This window comes from Battus philenor, unplaced genomic scaffold, assembly GCF_028537555.1.
Source record: "Battus philenor isolate CCGP_79_NKW_IND1 unplaced genomic scaffold, ilBatPhil1.0.hap1 SCAF_2, whole genome shotgun sequence".
Taxonomy (NCBI): Eukaryota; Metazoa; Arthropoda; class Insecta; order Lepidoptera; family Papilionidae; genus Battus; species Battus philenor.
In genome coordinates this window covers 8350723-8373175 of record NW_027181682.1, presented here as the reverse complement: position 1 = coordinate 8373175, position 22453 = coordinate 8350723, and the positions used below count along the sequence as shown (strand labels likewise).

Genomic DNA, 22453 nt, shown 5'->3' with positions numbered 1-22453 from the left:
TCCCAATGTTAAATTTGTATTTTTATATTTTACCAAAGAGTATAAGCCAACTTTTTGGCAGATGCTTATTTCAAATGTAATTAAATAAAACTAATTTATAATGAAGACTTGTCATTTCTTTGTTATTTTTTGGCTGTAGATTGAGGTATTGACATTATAAATAGTGTTTATATACTCTTTGATTGAAAAGCGATCTGTGGTAATGACTAACTTGTGACTAATTATTTTCAGAATTATTTTTGTTTACCACATCACAGTTTTGTAAATAATTGTTCAAAAGTGAAAACAGTTCAGGACATTTTAATTTTATCGGCAGTGTTGATATCGTTCATAAAGTGGTGTTGTTAATTGGTAGATATGACTATTTCTTGTTCGTTTCCTTTCTGACTTCAGTGAGATAAGACAAGATAAAGACCTACACGTAAGTATGAAATTTTGTAAAAACTCTTGTTAAGTTTTTATGGTAAGTATCTAATATAAACACTCGCTTTTAAGTTGTAAAATTACCACCATGCCTAATTGGTCATAGTATTTAAAACAGCTATGGTTACTAAATATTTTTCCTGTTGGTACATATAGTTTCCTGTTGCAAAAATTTTAATTTACATCTAATCACTTTATATTTATCGTTTCTTATCTCCTACTACTATTTACCAAATTCTTGTTGTCACACCAAATTTTCACTCTCTTATCTGTTTTATATCACTTTTAGTATTATTTATATAAAATTACCATCTTATTCCGAAAGTTAAATTATTCTTCTTGAGAAATTTTCTAATGCATGGATTGACTCTTGTGTAAACTAATGTTTATGTAGAATGTTTTATAAAATTGCATAAATACTATGTTTTAACTGGTTAAGTACCAGTACCTTTCCTCTCTCTTTTCTTAACATTTTTGAATCTCAATCTCTTTGATATAAAGATCCTAGCATAACAATGGCTGGCAATAAGTAATTATGTAATAAAATATTGATGACTACTTATACTAATCCATGTACAGATATCATCTATATTACATAGATATTTAATATCACCTCTTTTTACTATATTTCTCTAGTAGGAATGAATAGTTGTCTTATGCTAAAAAAGATAAAAGAATTTAAATGCTCAAAGATTTGTTTCAAGTTTTTAATAATTTAATATTATCAAAATTATTTTCAGGAGACAAAACAGTAACTTCAATAAATTAAAAATAAGGATGCATTGACTATGATCCAAGATGTCAGAAATTATGCCATCACTAAATGCACTATCTACATATCATCAACTCAGTTTAACAGGTAATAAGTCCTTTGAAAAAACTTCCTCTAATAGAAACAGTTTGCGGTTGAACTTGAACATTACCTAGTTTTTTTTTTATTGATTATTGCTTTAACTAAATTGAACAAAATTTTGTCAAATTAAGTTCTTTAATTAGGGAGTAACTTAATTAACTAGCTTAGTGTAATTAAAATTTGAAGGTTTGAAAAATCTGTACTTTGTGTTAGTGATAAATTATCATAAATCATTATTGGAAATTTTCTAAATCATGTAATATAGTATAATAGATATTAACATGTGATTGTGTTATCAAGAAGGTATAGGAAATTAAATGTATATTGCGTATGTGATGCCATATACAAAATTATGGAATGAACATTTCTGAATTACATTTTGAGGTAAATCAAGCATTTCTTAATAGTATAAAGTACAACCTATCTGTTACAATAGAATGTGGAATGGGATGTAGCTTAATATATGTCAGTGGCAGAAATCAGTATTGGGTTACTCGTACTCATCTAGATACCATTGTGTAAATGATCTTTGCCACATCTAAAATGACAGTATGGCTTCTGCTCTTCATAAGTGTTTTATATAAAGTTGTCCATGCAGGTGCCATAATTTCTTTTTGTTTATTATTCAAATAGGCTATTGCAAGCACTGTAAATCAACATAAAATGTCAGCATTGTTATTCCTACAGGAACTTACCACCAGCTTAGAGGGCAGTTCTGCTGGGAAAAGCCAGCAAGAAACTCAACTGTTGCTCTTTTAAAAATATTGTTTTATTATATACATACAATAAAACAAATCCCATCTGTGTGAATTACTAGCCACCTAATTAGATTTCTAGATTGTTTTATTTGAATTTAGGTGGTTTAAAACATTTTTCTAACTGTTACATCTCTATTATTGCAAAAGGTTAAATATTAAAAACTCAACAACAAACCCAAGTTTTTTTAACTTGTATTGTATGTTTCAGTTGAATCAGCTACTATTAGGAATTCTGGACTCTTTAAACCCAATCCTTATTTACAAGTTATAATAGATGGTAAGGTCTTGAGAAAAACTGAAGTCATAAAAAATACATTGCATCCAAAATGGAAAGAAGAATTCACAGTGCTGGTTACACCATTATCACAGCTAATGTTTCGGTTGGCAGACCATCATAGTTTTAGAAAAGATCATATCATTGGAGAGAGAAGATGCAATCTTTTAAAAATTCTGTACTATTTCAATGGAAGATGTGAAAATGTGGAGCTGTGTGTAGGTATGTCTAATAATAACTTTGATATTTTGTCTTTTCTATGTATCCTTGTTCTCAGACTTTATATACATAATAAACACATAGGAATACTATTGTTTTTATACCAGATGATCACAGAATGTTTAACAAAAACGCTACAGAGATTCGATTACACATAGAGGAGATATCCTGAAAACGATTTTTCTAATGGTCTTGCAGATAGGAAACTCTGCACTCTGTCGCTTTTCATTCCGGCCCGGCCAGCAAACCGCGAACTTCGCGTATTGAAAGAAGCATCCATGCATTCGTTCGATTTGCAAGTAACGATCATTAAGGACTTGGTATACACATGGAGATTTTAGGTTACTTTAGGTACCTTTTGTGTCCTCTTCCTATGTGTAGATTCGCTGTGTGAATGAGTGACCTGTGTAGCCTTTATCGTCAAGGAACATGCGTACTAAAATCACATCTTTACTTCGGAAGTCTGGCCGCGCTCGCCGTTAATGCTGCATGCTCATTGCCATCACCATCCACATAAAACACAAAAAATGAAAGTCTCGCGCTGTACAACAGTCGAAGTTCTTCCGCCATATGTTTCTACAAACAAGCTGAAGAACGAACGGAGGCTCTGGTTTGAAACAAAACAATGAAAGGCACCATCCATAACACAACGATCTCTAAAGATACAAGTGTGTTTTCTATAGAGATATTTGCATCATGGAACGCCCATGTGAGTTCCTGGTCCACCGTAGAGAATATAATGCACCCACTCTTCCCATGATAATTAAATGGCGACCAATAAGATACGGTGGAGGATCACTATGCCAGTTCTGTATTATATTACAAAAGGATGTTAATTAAACAGGGAAACAGTAAACCCGGTTGGAAAACACTAAACGACTTTTAACGGGTGGCGGACAAGTAACCCGACAATAAGTAGTAAGAGGACTACAGGAGCCCAAAGGAGTTAAAAAGCCCTAATATTCGTCGACTTCTCGTACTCCTGTTAAATGCCTTCGCCTCTACTGTCGCACTGACTCCCCAACTGTCGCACGCAAGTATCGCTGTCGTCATCGCCACAGTAACGAAGATTGTACCGCAGTCTTAATCACTGTCCTTAGTCTCATCTAGTATTACGACGAGTGATACAGGAACGGACAAAATAAAAAAAAATTAGGGATTTCTACACAAAAGGAAAGGATCCACCGGTCGTAGACAATTAATCAACTGCGGTGACCATACGAACAGAACACTGCCTTATCGCCACATCTAAAGCACGCCCATAAAGTCATGGAAGCAGAAATGTTACGTGACTTTGTAGGTCAAGAGTGTGAAACTGTGTGAACAGTGTTCTTGTAGTCAATTCAAAAGTCCTGTGCTGTTATAAAAATCCATGCGCACCAATTGCCGGTAATCAATGAACAGATGCCAATTATTAAGTTTGCGTGACTTTACTCTAGGGGGCGACGCCGTGTAAAGGTAAACCCGTCGCTAAGCTATTCTAGAGACTCATGCTGTTCTTGTGTACTCCAGTCGTCTATTGCAGCCCCACCACAAGCATCAAAGAGTGCTTCAAGCACCGCCGAGATCGATGTAAGATGTCGATGATGTAGTCGTTGTCGCGGGAGGACGCCAAAGGGACAAGTTTCGTCATAGTGGTTGGTTTTCTAAGTTTTGTAGGAGTGTGAGAAAGGGTTTCATTATTACTGTTTATACTTATATTACATTATATGTTATTTATCTTTACAATAGTTATGTTAACTGTGGGAATCCCACATACTTAGATTATTTAAGTATATTTTTAATTAATGATTTACATTTGATTTAATAGCACTTTTCATATTAGTAGTAGTCAAAATTATAATTAAAGCCACATAAACATTTATATTACAAAGTATGCATAAGTAAAATTGTGTTTGTCCTTATAAGCGTTATTTCCTGTACTAAGAGACTCATTTTTGATGACAGAAAGTGTCTAAAATTCATATTATTTTTAGATTTAATGAAATCTGTGTCACAAGATGGTACTGCTGGAAACACTACAGTAGAAGTCAAGACGGCAGATTTAGTTTTGCTTCTCGATGGGCTGCGAATTGATCCCACTGTTTTGAGCCGATCACAAGAAGAACTGGGTGAGGCTACTAACTCACGTAGCCCTTTAAATGATGGAATTCGTGCAAGAACTCGTTTACGAAATAATTCAGAAACTTTACGATCAATGTTGAGAACACAAAATCTCCGAGTAAGTGTTTATGGACATTAGTCGTTTCCTTTTCTAACTATAATATTAATTATAGGCAAAAAATATTAATTATTAATAATTTATACTTTAAAATAAATGTAATAACATGAAATAAAATATATATCTATATTAAAGTAAATTATATACATGTATATTATAATGATAGTGTTTTATTGAAAGATTTATTTTTAATTTTTAGCCACCACCGGGCCCTCCTCCGCTTAGTAATGGGGTGGCAACGGGTGCTGCTATAGAAGGAAGTGCTGGCCCGTCACACGTAGAACAAAGCGTCGCGGAAAATAGTTCGTCAGCCACTGGTGCGCAAGCGGCATCACACAGCTCACATAATACACCCCCCACTACCGCCTCGCCTGCCGCCACAACCACTACTACCGCATCGGCCACCGCTGCTGCCGCAAGCGAAGAGCCTCTACCACCGGGCTGGGAAATGCGTTACGATGTATATGGGCGACGGTAAGCGGAAAAATAATATTTGTCATCAAGTTTTTACACACGAAAGTTAATTACTTGTTTGGTGTAGTAGTATAGTGTGTGAGACAATGATAAAAGCTCCTATATTTTTCTAATGTAGGAAGCAAAAGGTGGTAATCTGATCGAAATCATCCAAGCATAAAACCACGAAGAAATAAAAATCATTGACAGAAATTTATTTTTTGACAGCACTTCACAGATTCATAATAAAAAAAATATTTTTATTTTTTATTTATACAGATTACTTTTTGATAATATCTTGCTGTGTTCCTTTAGTTTTAATCAAAAGTCAGTTGACCGAGTTGTTTGGAGTGACATTGGAGAAGTCAACCGAGGGGAATGTTGAATGTTATGTAATGGTCCTAATCCAGTAAACTTAAACTTAAGTAATACTATTATTCTTTGAAAATTTAAAAGGAAACATTCAAACACAACATTAAGTTGAAATATTGAAATAGCATAGAAGTTCTCGCTTCTGGAAAATTTATTTATAATTAAGTTAATACATACCAAAATTTGTTAGTATTGAGGTAATGAAAGACAAATAGGTTTTATTTTTCCAAATGAGCAGCAATGTGGTGCCGTTTTGTTTAAAATGATCTAAATATAAAATTAATAAAAATATTTATTTTGGTATATTATAATAACGATTTAACAATTTTTGTTTTATTAATGCAGATATTACGTAGATCATAACACGCGATCGACGTCGTGGGAGCGACCGCAGCCGCTGCCCATGGGCTGGGAGGTGAGACGCGACGCTCGCGGACGCGTGTATTATGTGGACCACAACACGCGGACCACCACGTGGCAGCGGCCCGACACCGAGCGCCTGGCGCGTTTCCAGCACTGGCGCGGAGAGCGCCGCCACGTGGTCGCCCAGGGCAACCAGCGCTTCCTCTATCCGGCCCCGCAGCCGCCACACCCCCCACACCCGCCGCACCAACCTGACTCTGACGACGCCCCTGCTGGTAAATCAACTTTCTTTAATCATTTCGTTAGAGCGCCACCTATAGACGATATGCGCGCGACGACCTGTGTGAATGACGTGTATAGACCACGTTTTTAGGCATAATGTACATCGGTCGGCGGAGCAGACTGTCACAACGAAAGGGTCCGGCTAATGACAAAATAACATCATAGTTTCTTAAAGTCGGTGGAACACTAGTACTGAAAGCTGTTCAAGAGCTTTAGTCTTGCTTCACAGGAAATCGCCAGAAACACGAATCTGCGGCAAGGTAGTGCTCTTCTACAAAAAAAGGCCATAACATCTTTTTGAAGAATTATAAGCCCTTTGCGCCTCTAAGCTTTGTGTATAACCTGTTTTCAAGGGTAGTCACGAATAGTTTCGAGTCTTTTGATGACTTCCAGCCTTATGAACATGACAGTACAGAAATATGTTCTTTCACTCGTGAGTCTCATGGCAAGCTCAAAGTTGCTTAACGGGTCGTGGAATAGGCTATTCTTGAAATTTCTCTATGAGTTCCAATCAGAAATGTTAAGATCCGTAGACGTACGAAAAGGCCCGATATAGCCCGGCGAGATGGCAATTTGAATTGGCAGTGACCTGGTCACATAGTGCGTAGACCTATGCCTTATGGTTCTGAAGTGGAGATCACGAACCAGAAAGCGCAGCAATGGACTTGCCTCACACGATGCTGGAAGCAAGCTGCTTCCGGCAAGTCTCATTTGATATCTATGAGGTAAGCTTATATCCTACTATGGCTGTGATCACGAATTGTACTATATAACAATCTTCATATCTGGCAAGTTCTATCTTAAATGTAAGTTTAAGTGTAACAATATTAAACTACCTTTTGAAAATTGAAGTGAAATGTGCCTGCTTACAGCTGGGAGTAGCAGCAATGGACTTCCCAGCGGAGGCCTAACGATTGCAAGTAGCGCAGCAAGCGCAATCACTGCTGCGAGCGCTGGTGCTGGCGGCGCGACCAACACGAGCGTGACCGGCGCAGACGACGCACTGGGCGCGTTGCCCGCCGGTTGGGAGCGTCGCGTGCAGCCCGACGGCCGCGTTTACTACGTCAACCACAAGAACCGCACCACGCAGTGGGAAGACCCACGCACGCAGGTGCGGTTGACTTGACGATATTTTAAGGGCATACTGATTTAGGAATTCCAATGATTACTTTTGACAAGAATAGTAATTAAAAATAAGTAAATTATTGATAAGTATTAAATACAATGTACAAGAATGGATCTATCACAGTCAAATTTAGTCAATTGTTAATTACGAAATATTTATTAAAATATTATCGTTGTCGCCGTATATATACAGGGTGATCTCAATACCTATCCATTTCATATACATGTAAATCCAGCAATTTTCAATGGTTCGGTTGATATTTAGAAATTTATGCTTTACTTCAAAATATCTGATTACTTCAGCGAAGTTAATGATACAATGTAACTATTATCACAACTATTAATATTATGTGATACGAACTCATGCGTGATATGTGATAAAGTACGCACGAGTTCGTATCACGAACGAGACTCAAGACGCGATCGCAAGATTCATCTATGTGGCGATTATGACAACTACCACAAATACTTTCGTACAACCTGAGGATTGCAATATGGAGTAGGTATGAGGAAGTTGTCGCACAAAACAAATTTAAAACTGGAATTTTTTAGGGCATCGTTTGTTATTTTGGAAAAGAGGAAGAGGGGTGAAGTTGATATGTATTGCGGTCTCCTACTCCAGAGGAGTTTGATCCATCGGTTGTGTTACACGTAGTATAAATCAATACCTCCATCCCATTCATCTCTTTTTCAAACCATTCATTCATTTTGAAAAAAATAACCTCTTTGGTTCCGAAATGCATCAACAGCTAAAACCAGTCCAGGGAATAGAATGGGTAGTCAAGTAGTTCCAGAAACTTTTTACAGTAGCCTTGTTCGTAGCTACGGCTTTGTATGCTGATTGTACTGGTGTAATAATGTACTACGTCTTTTACCTCCTTCATTCGGATATAACTAACCTCCAAAATTCCCAAAGGGTTGGTTCATCCATTGCTTATTGTTTTTTTCCGAAATCAAACTTTGAATGCTTGTTTTGTGTATCATAAATCTGTTCTAATTCACCTAGTGTACAAGATTTATTCCGAAAATATATTTATTTATTCTTTTGTACAGCAGTTTGACATGGGAAATTAACCTTTTACATGTGACATTGTCGTTGTTAGGCTCGGAAGACTATCATATGAAATTGTGACCTCAGCTAAATACCTGATATTCATATTTCTTGTAGCTAAATCTGAATCTCCAACTCTTTTTACATCTTTTCTTCCTAGTACTGATGCAGCTGAAATGATGATGATAAAGTAAATTTGGTATCCTAAAATTTTAACATTGCAGCTTTTAAAGAGTTGTTTCTAAATATATGTTTTTCACAGGGACAAGAAGTGTCAGCATTAGAAGAAGCACTTCCTCCCGGCTGGGAGATAAGGTTTACAGAGGAAGGCACAAGGTACTTCGTGGATCACAACACTCGCACCACTACATTCCAAGATCCCCGTCCCGGCGCCCCGAAAGGACCTCAGGGCGCCTACGGTGTCCCTCGAGCCTACGAACGTTCTTTTCGGTGGAAACTTAGCCAGTTCAGATACTTGTGTCAGAGCAATGCATTGCCCAGCCATATCAAAATAACGTTATCTAGACAAACACTTTTCGAAGACTCTTACCATCAGGTAAATATTCCGCTCTTTGTATTAATTGACTGGTAGGTTGACTGATGAGAATCTGTATGCTAAAAAAGGAAAAAGAACTTTTTTATTTTACTAAACACAAGTGAGTGTGTTAGTTTTTATTAAACTGATAGGACATAGGAAAATACACGCATACTTACGAAACATATGGATAAAATAAGATAGTTAAAATTAGCTAATTAGGAAATACTTTTAAATGTTGAGATAACATGTGCTTTGATACATATATTACATAATTTTAGATATCAAGAGTATAACGACGTTAAGATTGTATATTCATATGTACATTGATACTTAGTTTTTCCGTGAAATTGTGGAGGTGGTTTCAACGAATTATCGATGTTTGGTCTTTGCAATTAAAAAAGTAAGACAACGGATGTTAATACTTTTAGCTACTTTCACAACATTTTTTCTCACATTAATTTATAATGTGACTGTACATTACGTTGTTCAAATCTAACTTCCAAAATGAATTGTGTTTACGAGTTTGTAAAGCAGAGGCGAACTTTGAAAAATCGCTTAAAGAAAGGTTAACTAAAGAATATGTTGAAGTTAGATTGCTGTTGAGCAACTATGGTTTGAATTTTTAGCTGGCCGCAAAGAATTAATGTATAATTTTAGCGCTAACTGATTGAAATAATTTGTAATTTGTACCAAGTCATGCGGTTTTCATTTAAGATCATTAATCCTGTAGTGACAGAATCCAAGGCCTCTGAAAAAAATTCTGAAATCGCTCGAACACAAGTTGAATAATGATAAAAATCTAAAAAACAAAAATACAATGAAGTCATCAAGGAGCAGGAGTTCTGGCACTAGGTCATACAGAAGAAGTACCCGCACATGAAATTAAGAATCTTCAGTCCAACTACTTACCTCATCATGCTGTGGTCAGGCAACACAAAGATACTACCAAAGTAAGGGTCGTCTTCGATGCATCTTCTCGGGGGAAGAACGAACTATCACTGAACGATCAATTGTTGGTCGTAACTACTTTGCAACCAGAGCTAAGGCACATTATCACGCAGAGAAGCAAGTTAGTTATTAGCAAGCAAGTCGGAACCAAGCAAATTGTAATGAAACTGAAATAATCTAGAAATAAGCCAAGAGGACCACTAATACCTCACCCTGCACCAAGTGCGGTGTGTGCAGTAGCAGTGCCGCCGAAATTAATTCTATATTAATTTTACAAAAAAGAGCTGTATGGACTATTATTTATAATTTAAAAGCTAGGGATTCTCTAAGACAGGTTTTTAATAATTTTAAAATAATGTTAATCAATTTGTATTACATATAACGGTTGCTTTTAAATACTCCTTTAATGACATATTATTTGTGATAAAATTTAAATACTTATTATATAGGACATACGGATGATAAACACAACAACAACAACAACAACAAAAAACTCGGTAACGCCTAAATTATGCCTTGAAAAAGGAACGTATATTTTATGGTCTGAGTATACGTGCATATAATAAAGTTCCACAAGATATCTTAGGCCTACTTTTTCTTACTATTAAAATTAAAATAAATCTTATAGCAGTCAAGAGTTTTTGGTTAACCAAAATGTACGAAACTTGCTGTTGGTTGAACCGTTTACATTGCTTATATTATGAGAAAGAGAAAAAGAGCAATGGTTAAACAGTAAAATAAACTAGTTTCGTAATATCACCTTGCGCATTAACAGATGTAGTTATTCGTCTTATCTTCAGTTTCTGTTAATGAATTGTTTGCAAGAATGTTTCAAAATGAGTTTTTTAATTATTGTTACAGATTATGAGATTACCCGCATATGAGCTGCGTAGAAGACTGTATATAATATTTCGAGGAGAAGAGGGTTTGGACTACGGGGGCGTCAGTCGGGAATGGTTTTTCTTGTTATCCCATGAAGTTCTTAATCCTATGTACTGTCTTTTTGAATACGCCAATAAGAATAATTACAGTCTCCAGATCAACCCGGCTAGCTATGTCAACCCAGACCATCTGCTATACTTTAAGTTCATTGGACGTTTTATTGCAATGGCTTTATATCACGGTCGGTTTATTTATTCAGGATTCACCATGCCATTTTACAAACGCATGCTTAACAAGAAACTCACAATGAAAGATATTGAATCGATTGATCCAGAGTTTTACAACTCTTTAGTGTGGATAAGAGATAATGACATTGATGAGTGCGGCCTGGAGATGTGGTACAGTGTAGATTTTGAAGTGTTGGGTCAAGTGATTCATCATGAATTGAAACCTGGAGGTGATAAGGAGCGAGTTACAGAAGTAAGTTTACAAAAAATATATCTAAAGTAAGATATAAGGATATATGTGTGTGTGTGTGTGTGTGTGCGTGTGTGGAGACGATACAAAATGATGTAATAGGTCCATTATTTATTACAGCTTTTATTAATATTGAAATTAAATAGAGAACCGATGGAAATATATTTATTACACGATGGAGGAAATCTTTGTAAAGTGTGCGGCGTCAACTTTGCTGATATAGATATAAACGTATGAATATGTCTGGAAATGAAGTGTCATTTTATTACGAAAAAGACTTTTCTATAGGAAAATTCCCGCGATACATACATGGTTAAGTGAGACACGTAACTATACGTGCTTGTGTGTAGGTAGAAATAGTTAATTTCAATAACTTGTACATTTGAATCATTGATACCGCTTCCATTGCTTGTTAGAATTATGGACGTGGCGCCAAGATATAAACTTTTTGCACATATCTACATCCTATTATCTGTTCGCTGTCTATGACAAATTGCCCCTAAGTTTATTGATAAATTTGAAAAAGTGAACATACAAAAGTAAAGTACCCAGGCTGCCCGTGCTTGTTTCGTACATAAGAAATATTTATAGTCTCAAATAATCAGTTAATTTAAATTAATGTGTTTTAGGCAAATAAAGAGCAATATTTACAACTGGTCACTCAATGGAGGATGTCCCGAGGAATAGAGGAACAAACTTCTGCTTTTTTGGATGGATTCAATGAGGTATACTAAGTATCTCTGTTATAGATTAGGATATATGTACTCGTGTGAATACGAGATTGCTCCTTATATTTTCAAATTCAATTTGAATTATATGAAGGTATTGCATGTTCATATTCAAACTAGGGTGATCTGTGCGCGCGCTGTTGCACAATACGCGTGCACTTGCTTATCCGTCAAAATATATATACTTCTATATATATATATAGAGGTATATATATATATATTATATAGTTTATGTAGTATATATATGTGTATATATTTATATATGTAGGTCATAGTTATTCAACATAAACAACCATGAAACAAATAAATCTATACTTTGTTACCAATTTAATAGTTCAAATGTAGTACTTATACATTTTTAAAGTTGTTTTATTTTGTTTTGTTCTTTATAGTTTTGACTAAGTATTCTTAATTATTTGTAACTATACTGCTATCCAGATATGGGTTCTATTTAAGCTATTGTGCAGTAAAACGAAAACTTAAATTTTTTGTTTAATTTAAACTTATAAATGTTTTCTTACATATAACGTAATGTTTGAAAACTGATCATCTATATAAATTAATCTTTTTGCTATTACTTATTTAACTACTGAATTACCCCATCTTGCTTTTAATTTGGGTTTTAATGCAGAATAGGATATGTCCAACCTCGTCAACTATTTCACTGTAAACTGACGGGACGATACTATTCTTCGCCGCACACAAACCTAAGGCGTGGTACTGCGGTTTCGGTAGCATTATAGGTAGTATACACACGTCGAAGCCGCTTCAACAATGTTGTAAATGAATTTAATGTCACTCAATATGGATCTCGATATCTTATGATTTTATAATGAAAAGTTTTTGTCTTTCTTCAAAACATTTAGGTTGTGCCACTGGAGTGGCTGAAATACTTTGATGAACGTGAACTGGAGCTGATGTTGTGCGGCATGCAGGAGGTGGACGTGGACGACTGGCAACGTAATGCAATCTACCGTCACTACACTCGTACAAGTAAACAGGTCGTCTGGTTCTGGCAGGTTTGCATATTTCGTATAATTGTTTTATCAATTAAGGATTGTCAAAAAAATATTACAATATTACACATAAACAAAATGCAATAAAAAAAAATATAGCACTTATTGAGATTTGAATGACAGTCGACCACAATATATTAATTTAAACTTAACATTTAATTCAAAATTAATATTAACCAAAAAAAAAGGATCTGAAAAAAGTCAGATTATCTTATTTTAAAAAGTTGAGTTTTAAGTTTAATTTTGTTTAACTATTATGAGAATGCCACTTTTTTGAAGTTGATTATATCAAAATGAAGTTACTTAATGTTTTAAAAAAAGAAACTGATATTACTTTTGTGAAATCAACAATCGTATGCATTTTTATTGTATGGTTGGTTCATTGATAATTTTTGGATAAAAGCTTTCTCTTAGAGAAATGGTGACCAGCTTTAGTCCGCCACGCAGGCCAGGTTTGGTGGACGTCACGGAATTTGGATTTTAGAAATGTTAAAAGCTACGCACAGAACTACAGCAAACTCAGTCATAGCCAGCGATAGACGACTGAAACTTAGACCGATCGTAGTTCGGGGGATAGGTTCCCGTGATATAATCTTATGTCATTTAAAGTTTGTTCATTAATTATATAGGATTGCCACTGCTTAACAAAAGTTTCCAGAGGCAGCATCCTCTGCGTACGACAATACCGCACTGCGATCGCCAACCCCCATAAGCGCGGCGATTGTGTTATGTGCCCCCATAGATATTTTTGGGGGAAGTTTATGCCTTGCAATGCGTCTATTGGCTGAATTACGACGGCGGCGAAGAAGTATTCCATGAATATTTTCCCACTTGACCTTTTGATTTATTTTTTTCCAAGTTTGTTTTAATTGTTCTTAATTACTGTGTAGTTTCGACTAACAAGTCTAGAGAACTTAAATATAGTATCTAATAATACAAGTACATTATTGTCTCATTCTCATATTGATGAGCTTACAAGGGTAAAGACTTATTCTTATATTACATTTAAAAAAATTCTGTATTTTCTTCGTTTTAAATATTTTTGTTCTATCATTTCAGTTCGTCAGACAAATGGACAATGAAAAACGAGCAAGATTACTTCAGTTCGTAACAGGAACATGTAGAGTGCCTGTAGGCGGTTTTGCCGAACTAATGGGTTCAAATGGACCACAACGTTTTTGTATAGAAAAGGTATAATATACTTACTGCACTTTTAAATTTTAAGTTCTTTGAAAACTGACACATATTTTTTTATCCAAGGTCCAATCTAAGTCAGTTATTTCTTATTTTTTATAAAATTTTGCTTGTTTATATTATGAGTACCCAATAACAAATTCTCAATTTTAATTAAATATTTATATTGAATCCAGAGCCACAATTGGTTTTGATAAATTATATATTTTCAACTCTGTTATTTGACAGATGTATATTCTTTATATTTAAATATCTATTACCTTGTAAATATCTATAACTTTTTGTAATTCTTCCAAACACTCACAATGTTCACACTTGCCAGGCTGCCGTAAAAGTTGTTTGCATGCTCGTTGTTGTGGCATTACAACCTAGTTTTTGTTGTTTATTTCATGTTGTCCTTACTTATCTTTAGCCACCAAGTTTAGGTCATTGTAAAAAGAATAACGGTATACATCTAGAATACGGCGGTCGATGACTTATATTTTATTCGTTTATTTTACTCCACTCCTTCTGGTAAGTAGGCTATTTTCAGAAAGCGTTACGGGTTTAATTATTAGATATACCATTAACCTTATGGTTATTCATTTTTGCCTCTTGGGTGCCCTTGTGTGGGATTGCTAAGCGGGTATTATCGACGAGTGACAGGTCAAGCACGTGGACTCCTCGTGGAAGTCCTTGAGCTAGTCACTCCATGATGCGTCCACCTAAGCGATTTAAGAACTTTGCGGCCTCCCAATTCGGTGAAATACTAGTACGAATCAAAGGGCAAGGCTCCCCCGAAAGCGCTTGAGCTTCGTTACTTTAAAAGAGGTCTTAGGCTAGGCGTTCTCCGCGCCCTACCACCTGAATCCGAAGAATCTGCAAATGCCATTTGGGCAACAGTGATAGTCCGGTCCGTATAAAAATAAATTATTAATCACATGATTGCGTACAATGGCTAAATTATTTATAATTTGCTTGTAGAAATATCAGTTACAATGTCTTGAAAATATTATAAAGTCGTCGTCGTAAAGCACATAACACTTAAGTAAACCAAAATATTACGTAAGTCATTTTACAATGGTTAGCAATTACATTTATTACTATAATATTTGCTCAACAGCTAACAAATTTATATTCATTTGATAACCATTTGGATTGGATAAAATATAATTTATGCCTTTTAATGTTAAATAAACGCGAATATATTCCGTATATAAACTAGACATAATTTTGACAATAGTTCTTAAGTAACTCTTAAAAAAATTGTGCAATGTTATATAATGTAAATTGTAATTTTTGATACTTCAATAATTATGATCGTCATATAGGTGGGGAAAGACACCTGGCTGCCTCGGTCGCACACTTGTTTCAATAGACTGGATCTCCCGCCCTACAAGAGTTACGAACAACTGTGTGAAAAACTAAATTATGCCATAGAAGAAACGGAAGGGTTCGGACAGGAATAAATATTTTTGTTAACTATAGTACAATGTAAATTATTATAATTTTTAATTTAATATGCACCATCTTCCTAAATGGCATTACACACCTTTGAAATCGGTGCCGTCAAAAAAGACCAACCAAATACTTTTATCAATATTGTTTAAACAATATATTATGTAGATAAAATTAGTGTATTATGTCAGTTGTATAAGATATATTTTGTTTGAGCTATATTAAAAAAAGTTCGTTTATAAAGTTCAATAAAATCTTTAAAAATATCGATTGTCTAATGTATCATTGACTTCCTTAATTATTCCCTATACTTTGAACAAAATCTAGTTCAAGAAATTGTAAATGTTTTGAAAACTGCAATGCAAGTTAATGAGACTGATGTTAATCCAAATATCAGGGTTAAAGCGTCAGTCAGTGTACTTTTCACTATGGTTTTAACATTTTTAAAATAAATAAAAGAAATGTAATTATTTGAAATGAACAATCACAATGTATAGTTTGGATATAGAATCCAACCTGCAAAATTTTATCCATGACTATTTAAAAAAATAGTTTTATTAAAACTAGGAACATTAAGTAGCAACTGCTTGCTTCTAGATATTCTTTTTGAGCCATACAGCTATAATTCATTATTGGGTGTAGAATTTGTCGGTTTTATTTGTTAAAAAATATGTGACCAAGAAAGAAGTTCTATATTTTCTTATTTGTTTAATAAAATTGGATAATTGGTTTGATTATTGAATACAAACCGAAATCTAATTCATATTAGAAATATAACGTTGGGAAATAAAGTTTTTGATAAACTAAGTTTGCGTGAAATTTGGCGCTGTTCCCAGGTGCAAAACCAGACAATAAAACTCGTTATAATTAATAGAATATTTAATTATTTTTACAATTGTTTTGCTCAGTTGAAATGTTAGTACACTAGTATTGATATTGTAAAGTTATAAAATAAATTACCTCTCATTGTCCAAAAGCCAATAAACGCGTTCTTCGGTATTTTATAAAAGCTGAAACAACATTGATGAATAAACGGTTTAGTTTTCTCATATTATAAAGCGTATTTTTGGTTTTCGAAATAAAATGATTATGACGTAATTCATATCATGACTACAACATTGCAAACCTCTATCATCTATCTATCCAAAGCCTCGATAATTCAGAGTATGCCCAGAGATGTTCAAGAGGCACAGGAGATCCTCAGAGTACCTTTATAGATTTAATCTCAAATAGAGTCCTTCGTGCACTTGTGATCCGGGGGCGGACACGACTGAGGTGAATATAATTACCTACTGTCTCGTATTTGACGCGTAACAAACGTATTGCCAGTTTAGGTTGCAGAAAAGAATTGAGGAAAGTAACATCGCCTCGCTAGTTGATGAACAAGAAGGACGCCAGTTTTTTTCGAAGCACTGGAGGATAATCGGTACAGCTATAAAAAGGAATAAGACGTAAGTAAATAGAAGAAAGATAAATATTAGGAACAAATTGTGAAAAACTGAAATAAAATTTGTGATACATAATTGTATAATAGTAACTGATAGTAAAATAACGAAGAGAGTCGATGTATGAAATGTAACAAAGTATAAGAGAGTATGAGAAAGACAAAAAAACTTACACCTCCCAGTGGAGCACGAGAAAAAAAGTATGCTCAAAGAAACTTTCAGCTTTTATAAAATATGACTGTTTGGTGTTTTCGCGATTTTGCTCAATTATAGCTTCATTAAAAAACTTATGCATGCAAATCAAATTAGCTTACAATTTCGACTGAGCAAAATTTTTAGCTATTTTAATGGCCTCTTGAATACATTCGTGATTAGCTCCTGATGCTTGCGCAGACTCTGCTTTGCCGCCACCTTTGCCACCCATTACTCCAACAACCGATTGAACCCATTCAGAAGCCAATAACCCTTTTTCGTTTAAAACTTTTGGCACAGCTGCCAAACAATAAATTTTGTTTGTTTCGTGATCTATAGAAAAGAACATCGCAGCAGTATTGGGTAAAGTTTGTTTAACCTGTTTTAAAGCACCATCCAAAGCCTTTGTATTGCCAGAGGCATTTAATTCACTGACAATAACCGTCGACTCTTTTTTTTCTATACATAATTCCTTAGTTTTTTCAATAGCTTGAGTGATAATCATGGCCTTTGAGGCTCTTTCTTTGTCATCAAGTTGCTTTTTTAAGCCTTTTAACATATTTCTAAGTTCTTCTTTTTTCCAGTATGATATTTGCGCATGAGATATGTCGTTTGTAAGGTCAACTATTTTTCTAACGATTTCTTTTAGATTTTTGTCATTACTTTGTTCTTTGATAAATTCAGCAATGATGTTTACTTCATTTTCTAGAACGCTTAGTTTATTTAAAGCTTTTACTGCTTCTGGACCTGTTAAAGCAACAATCCTCCGAATGCCTTTTGCAATTCCTTCTTCACTTACTATTACGTAATCGCCTATATGGCCAGTTTGATGAAGATGTGATCCACCACAAAATTCTACAGAAGTTTCATACCCTGCTGCCCCATCAGGATTTTTTTCAAGTTCAGTTACTGGTATACCCACGGAAACAACGCGTACTGGGTCAGGGTAGTGTTCGTCAAACATGGCTCTTAGACCTTTAATTTTTTTGGCCTCAGCAAGACTGGTGTGTTTAGCGTAGACGGGTTTATTGCTTTCAATTATTTCTTTTATTTCATCTTCCACTTCTTTTATTTGTTTAATAGTCATAGGGCCTTTATTAGTAAAATCAAATCTCAAACGATCAGGCATTACTAGTGATCCTCGTTGATCGGAGTCGTTTCCGAGAACTTTTCTTAACACATTATTAAGTATATGTGTACCAGTATGATTATTCATAACAAGCCGACGTCTTTCAGTATCAATATGCAAACTGAGCGTATCTCCAACCTTTAGTGTACCCTCAACTTTACCAGTGTGTAAGACATATCCACCTTTGACTTGAACATTCTTCACGGTAAATTCTACGCTATCATCATTTGCCTTGACCATATAACCTTCGTCGTAGATTTGTCCTCCTTGCTCGGCATAGAAACTAGTACGGTCCAAAATTAAGCCACATTCTTGGCCAGATGATACTTCATCTACAAACTTTTTATTGCATCGCAACGCTAATACAGTTGCCATACAGGGCATAAAATTATAAACAGCGTCTTTGTCGCTTGAGGAAGGCGTGTAACTATATTTAGGAGAATCATCGGTTACAGGTACACCATTATCTTGTAAATAACTAATTGCATGTATGTCTAAAGCCAGTAAATCTTCTTGGCCTACACTTTTACCTTGAGAATTTAAAAGTGATTGTTTTTTAGCTTTTTCGTACGCCTCCATGTCAATTTCCAGTCCTCTCTCTTCACACATTAAATGAGTTAAATCCACAGGAAATCCGTAGGTGTCGTATAAGCGCCACACAACATCGCCGGGTACGACTTTAGAATCGCCTAATTTTTCAATAGTTCTGTTAAGTAAATTCCTGCCACGTGAAAGGGTTTTTAAAAATTGAATTTCTTCTTCATTAATAATTTGTATAACTGACGCTGGATCTTTTTTTATCTCTGGAAAAACATCACCTAATAACAGCACTACAGTATTAACGAGTGAACCGAAAAATCCAGGTTTCCCGTTTAATTTTTCTGATGCATAACGTATAGCTCGTCGTAAAATTCTTCGCAGAACGTAGCCCCTCCCAGTATTATCTGGGTACCCACCATCCGATAAAGCAATGGTTAAAGTTCTCGCATGATCAGCCAATACTCGATATGCCATGTCAATGCCATCGATGTCATCAGCACCCACCTTTCCAGTATAAGGCCTTGTTTTTGTACCTATCTCTATAGCTTTAAATAATGGCATAAAAAAATCTGTATCATAGTTAGCTCTTTTATTTTGAATTACAGAAACAAGCCTTTCCAGACCTAATCCACAATCAATATGTTTTTTAGGCAATAATTTTAACGATCCATCAGTTTCTCTATTAAATTGTATAAATACTAAGTTCCAAATTTCTAAAACATCTGGATCGTCCATGTTCACGAGGTGTGCTGCATTGCGCTCACCTATTCTGTCATAATGCAATTCAGAACAAGGGCCACATGGACCTGTCTCCCCCATTTCCCAAAAATTATCTTTCATACTTCCTGGTAATATGTGATTTTCGGGGAGACCGAGATTCAACCAAATATTCTTACACTCTAAATCTGGTTCGAGACCGGACACAACATCCCCTCCAAAATAAGTGACATATAACCTATCAGCCGGCAACTTGTAAACTTCAGTTAAAAGTTCCCAAGCCCATGCACAAATTTCTTTTTTAAAATAATCGCCAAATGACCAATTTCCCATCATTTCAAAAAAAGTATGATGATAAACATCTTTTCCAACATCATCCAAATCATTATGCTTTCCTCCTGCTCTGATACATTTCTGTGTGTTTACCACTCGGACATATTGGGCCATGTCAGAATTAGGATCGACAGACCCCAAAAAAATGGGTTTAAATTGATTCATGCCCGCATTCGCGAACAGTAGCGTTGGATCATCTAATGGAATTGTAGATGAAGAGTGTACATATTTATGACCTTTTTTGCTTATGAAGAAGTCAATAAATGTTTGTCGAATCTGGTTACCAGTCATTGATGTATCCATGTTATAAATTTATCTGCAAAGATACAAAAAACATTGTTTTAATATATTTGGTGTTCCCATATATATATAATGTTCTTAATGAATTATTTATTAATCCAATCTGTATAGTTGGAAGTAACATAATTTATGACAATGATTCAATAATTTTATTAATTTAGCATACAGCTAAATCAGATATTAATGTTAAGGTAACATTATAACGCAGCTACAAACTTAACATGTATTTATCACAAACATAGTAGAGCTTCATGTTTTAGTTACTTGCCATAAACTCAATTACAAACTATGGTAGAAAAAAGTGGGTAGAGCTAAAACATTTGTTTCATCACCAATTTCATAAATTGCATTCATATAGAGTGGTGAAAGGTGTAATACCTTATAATAATTTTAATTACAACATTCTGGATGGTGTAAGCTGTTTTATATCTAAAAATGGCTAGCACATTGTTTTCTTAAAGTCTTGATCTTTTTATTCAAAACTGTTTAAAATTAAATAAACTCAAATTGGTTGTTTATTTCAGTAAAATAGAATCTTGAAAAACTCCTTTCAAATTCATTACAGATTATCAAAGAACTTTAAATCTTCACCTAAATATGTAATTAGTTTAATTAATATTATCATTTTCAGGAACTATAAATCTTTAGTTATAATCACTTTTATTATTTGTGTATTCCTGATGTGATCTTGGTACAACAGTTGCAGATTCGGAAACATAATGATGACAGGATCACATTAAGGGGATTTATAATTTTTTCTTAATAATTTTGTGGGATTATATATTTTCTATGGCCTTTGGTAGGCTTATTTCAATAAAAGTAATCTTATAATATGACAGGTGGCAGTGCACAAAATTGTTCCAATGCTTTTTTGCCAACAGGCGTCAAATGTGAACTACACAATTAGTAATTAGCTGCTAAAAGTTCAGCATAACCTGTATGATTGCCCCAAGGAGCAAAGATGATATGAAACAGTGTGGTTACCACATGATAGTTTCCTAAAATATTGTAGAGTTTGTTAAATTTAAATTTCTATAGCTTATAATTGCTATGCTGTTAAGACTTCTCACTATAAGTATTGAAGTCTCAATTTGCGTGCTTTAGTTTTAAATACCATTATACACCAGCTCATTTTTAAGAAGAAACAATATTACTACTTACTACTTAGCCTCATGTCTTGTCACTTGTAAGTGCCTTCAAGTCTTTTTACAACTAATAGGTTTTAGGTAAATATAACTAAGATATATCTATTTGTAAAAAGATCATAACGTTTTGAAATGTAGTAGCTATTATAATTGTGTCACAAACAAATCTGGGTCAAATGGAAGAAAAGCCAACAATATAATTGGGAATTACTAAACTAAGAATTAAGCATGATGTAATTTTATTGTAGTGACACAAGCAGATAATGACTAGGTGCTTTTGAATTAAACTGAGAAGTTTTGTAGGCCTTTTGACATGACACGGAAATAATTTATTGGAGTACAACACACCAGACAAATTGATATGTAAAAGAGACACTAGATTTCCTGGCAAATAAGTATAATACTGAATTGGTATAATGTCATTTGATATTAAATTTATATGTTTAGTAATGTTTAATATTTTATGAATCATAAATTGGTAACCATATGGAACAAAAGTAAAGGTTAATTATAATTGATTCCAATTAAATATGAGATGATTAAAAATATAAAAAGTATTCGAGATGGATTTTTATTAAAAGATGTAAGCTTCAAATACCTGGTGCAACACAATTCGTTACTGTTAATTAGACTACGACAAAACTTCAGTGACGGCAGACTAAATGTTCCGGTTATTTGACAGCAACGTAGCAGATTAGGGTTATGGAGTACGTACTTATTACATATATATACTGTATCGGCCAGTTATGTACTAGATTAATTGTGACGTTTAAAGGCCAAACGGTGCTTTCACTTGAATGTCAAGTTTAAAAAAATTATAACCTAATTCGTTTTAAAATCAAATTAAGCACTAGGTCATAGTAATAAAACAAAAAAATATTAACACCCAAAAAGGGATGATCTTAGTAAAAGGAACTTAACACGATTTTTTTTTATAAAAATGTAAATATCAATAAATAAGATTGTAACAAGAGGTACATTAAACATAATGTGCCTCTTGTTACAATCTTTAAGTTAGTAATCTATGAATAATATAGG

General features: G+C 34.3%; 2 protein-coding genes across 2 annotated transcripts; one reads left to right on the top strand and one right to left on the bottom strand.

Moving 5' to 3' along the window:
• The first annotated feature begins 202 nt into the window (after positions 1-202).
• On the top strand, positions 203-15862 carry Su(dx) (Suppressor of deltex). The gene is made up of 13 exons (XM_068764944.1): positions 203-421; positions 1164-1282; positions 2243-2530; positions 4504-4748; positions 4948-5222; positions 5919-6211; positions 7091-7329; positions 8657-8950; positions 10742-11242; positions 11869-11964; positions 12834-12986; positions 14043-14174; positions 15488-15862. The coding sequence occupies exons 2-13, from the start codon at positions 1222-1224 to the stop codon at positions 15623-15625; spliced, it is 2715 nt and encodes a 904-aa protein (XP_068621045.1). The 5' UTR covers positions 203-421; positions 1164-1221; the 3' UTR covers positions 15626-15862.
• Positions 15863-16497: 635 nt separating this feature from the next.
• On the bottom strand, positions 16498-22175 carry AlaRS (alanine--tRNA ligase, cytoplasmic). The gene is made up of 2 exons (XM_068764828.1): positions 22014-22175; positions 16498-20286 (listed from the first exon to the last, which is right to left on the bottom strand). Exon 2 carries the CDS (start codon positions 20271-20273, stop codon positions 17370-17372), a length of 2904 nt encoding a protein of 967 aa, XP_068620929.1. The 5' UTR covers positions 20274-20286; positions 22014-22175; the 3' UTR covers positions 16498-17369.
• Between the last annotated feature and the right edge of the window lie 278 nt (positions 22176-22453).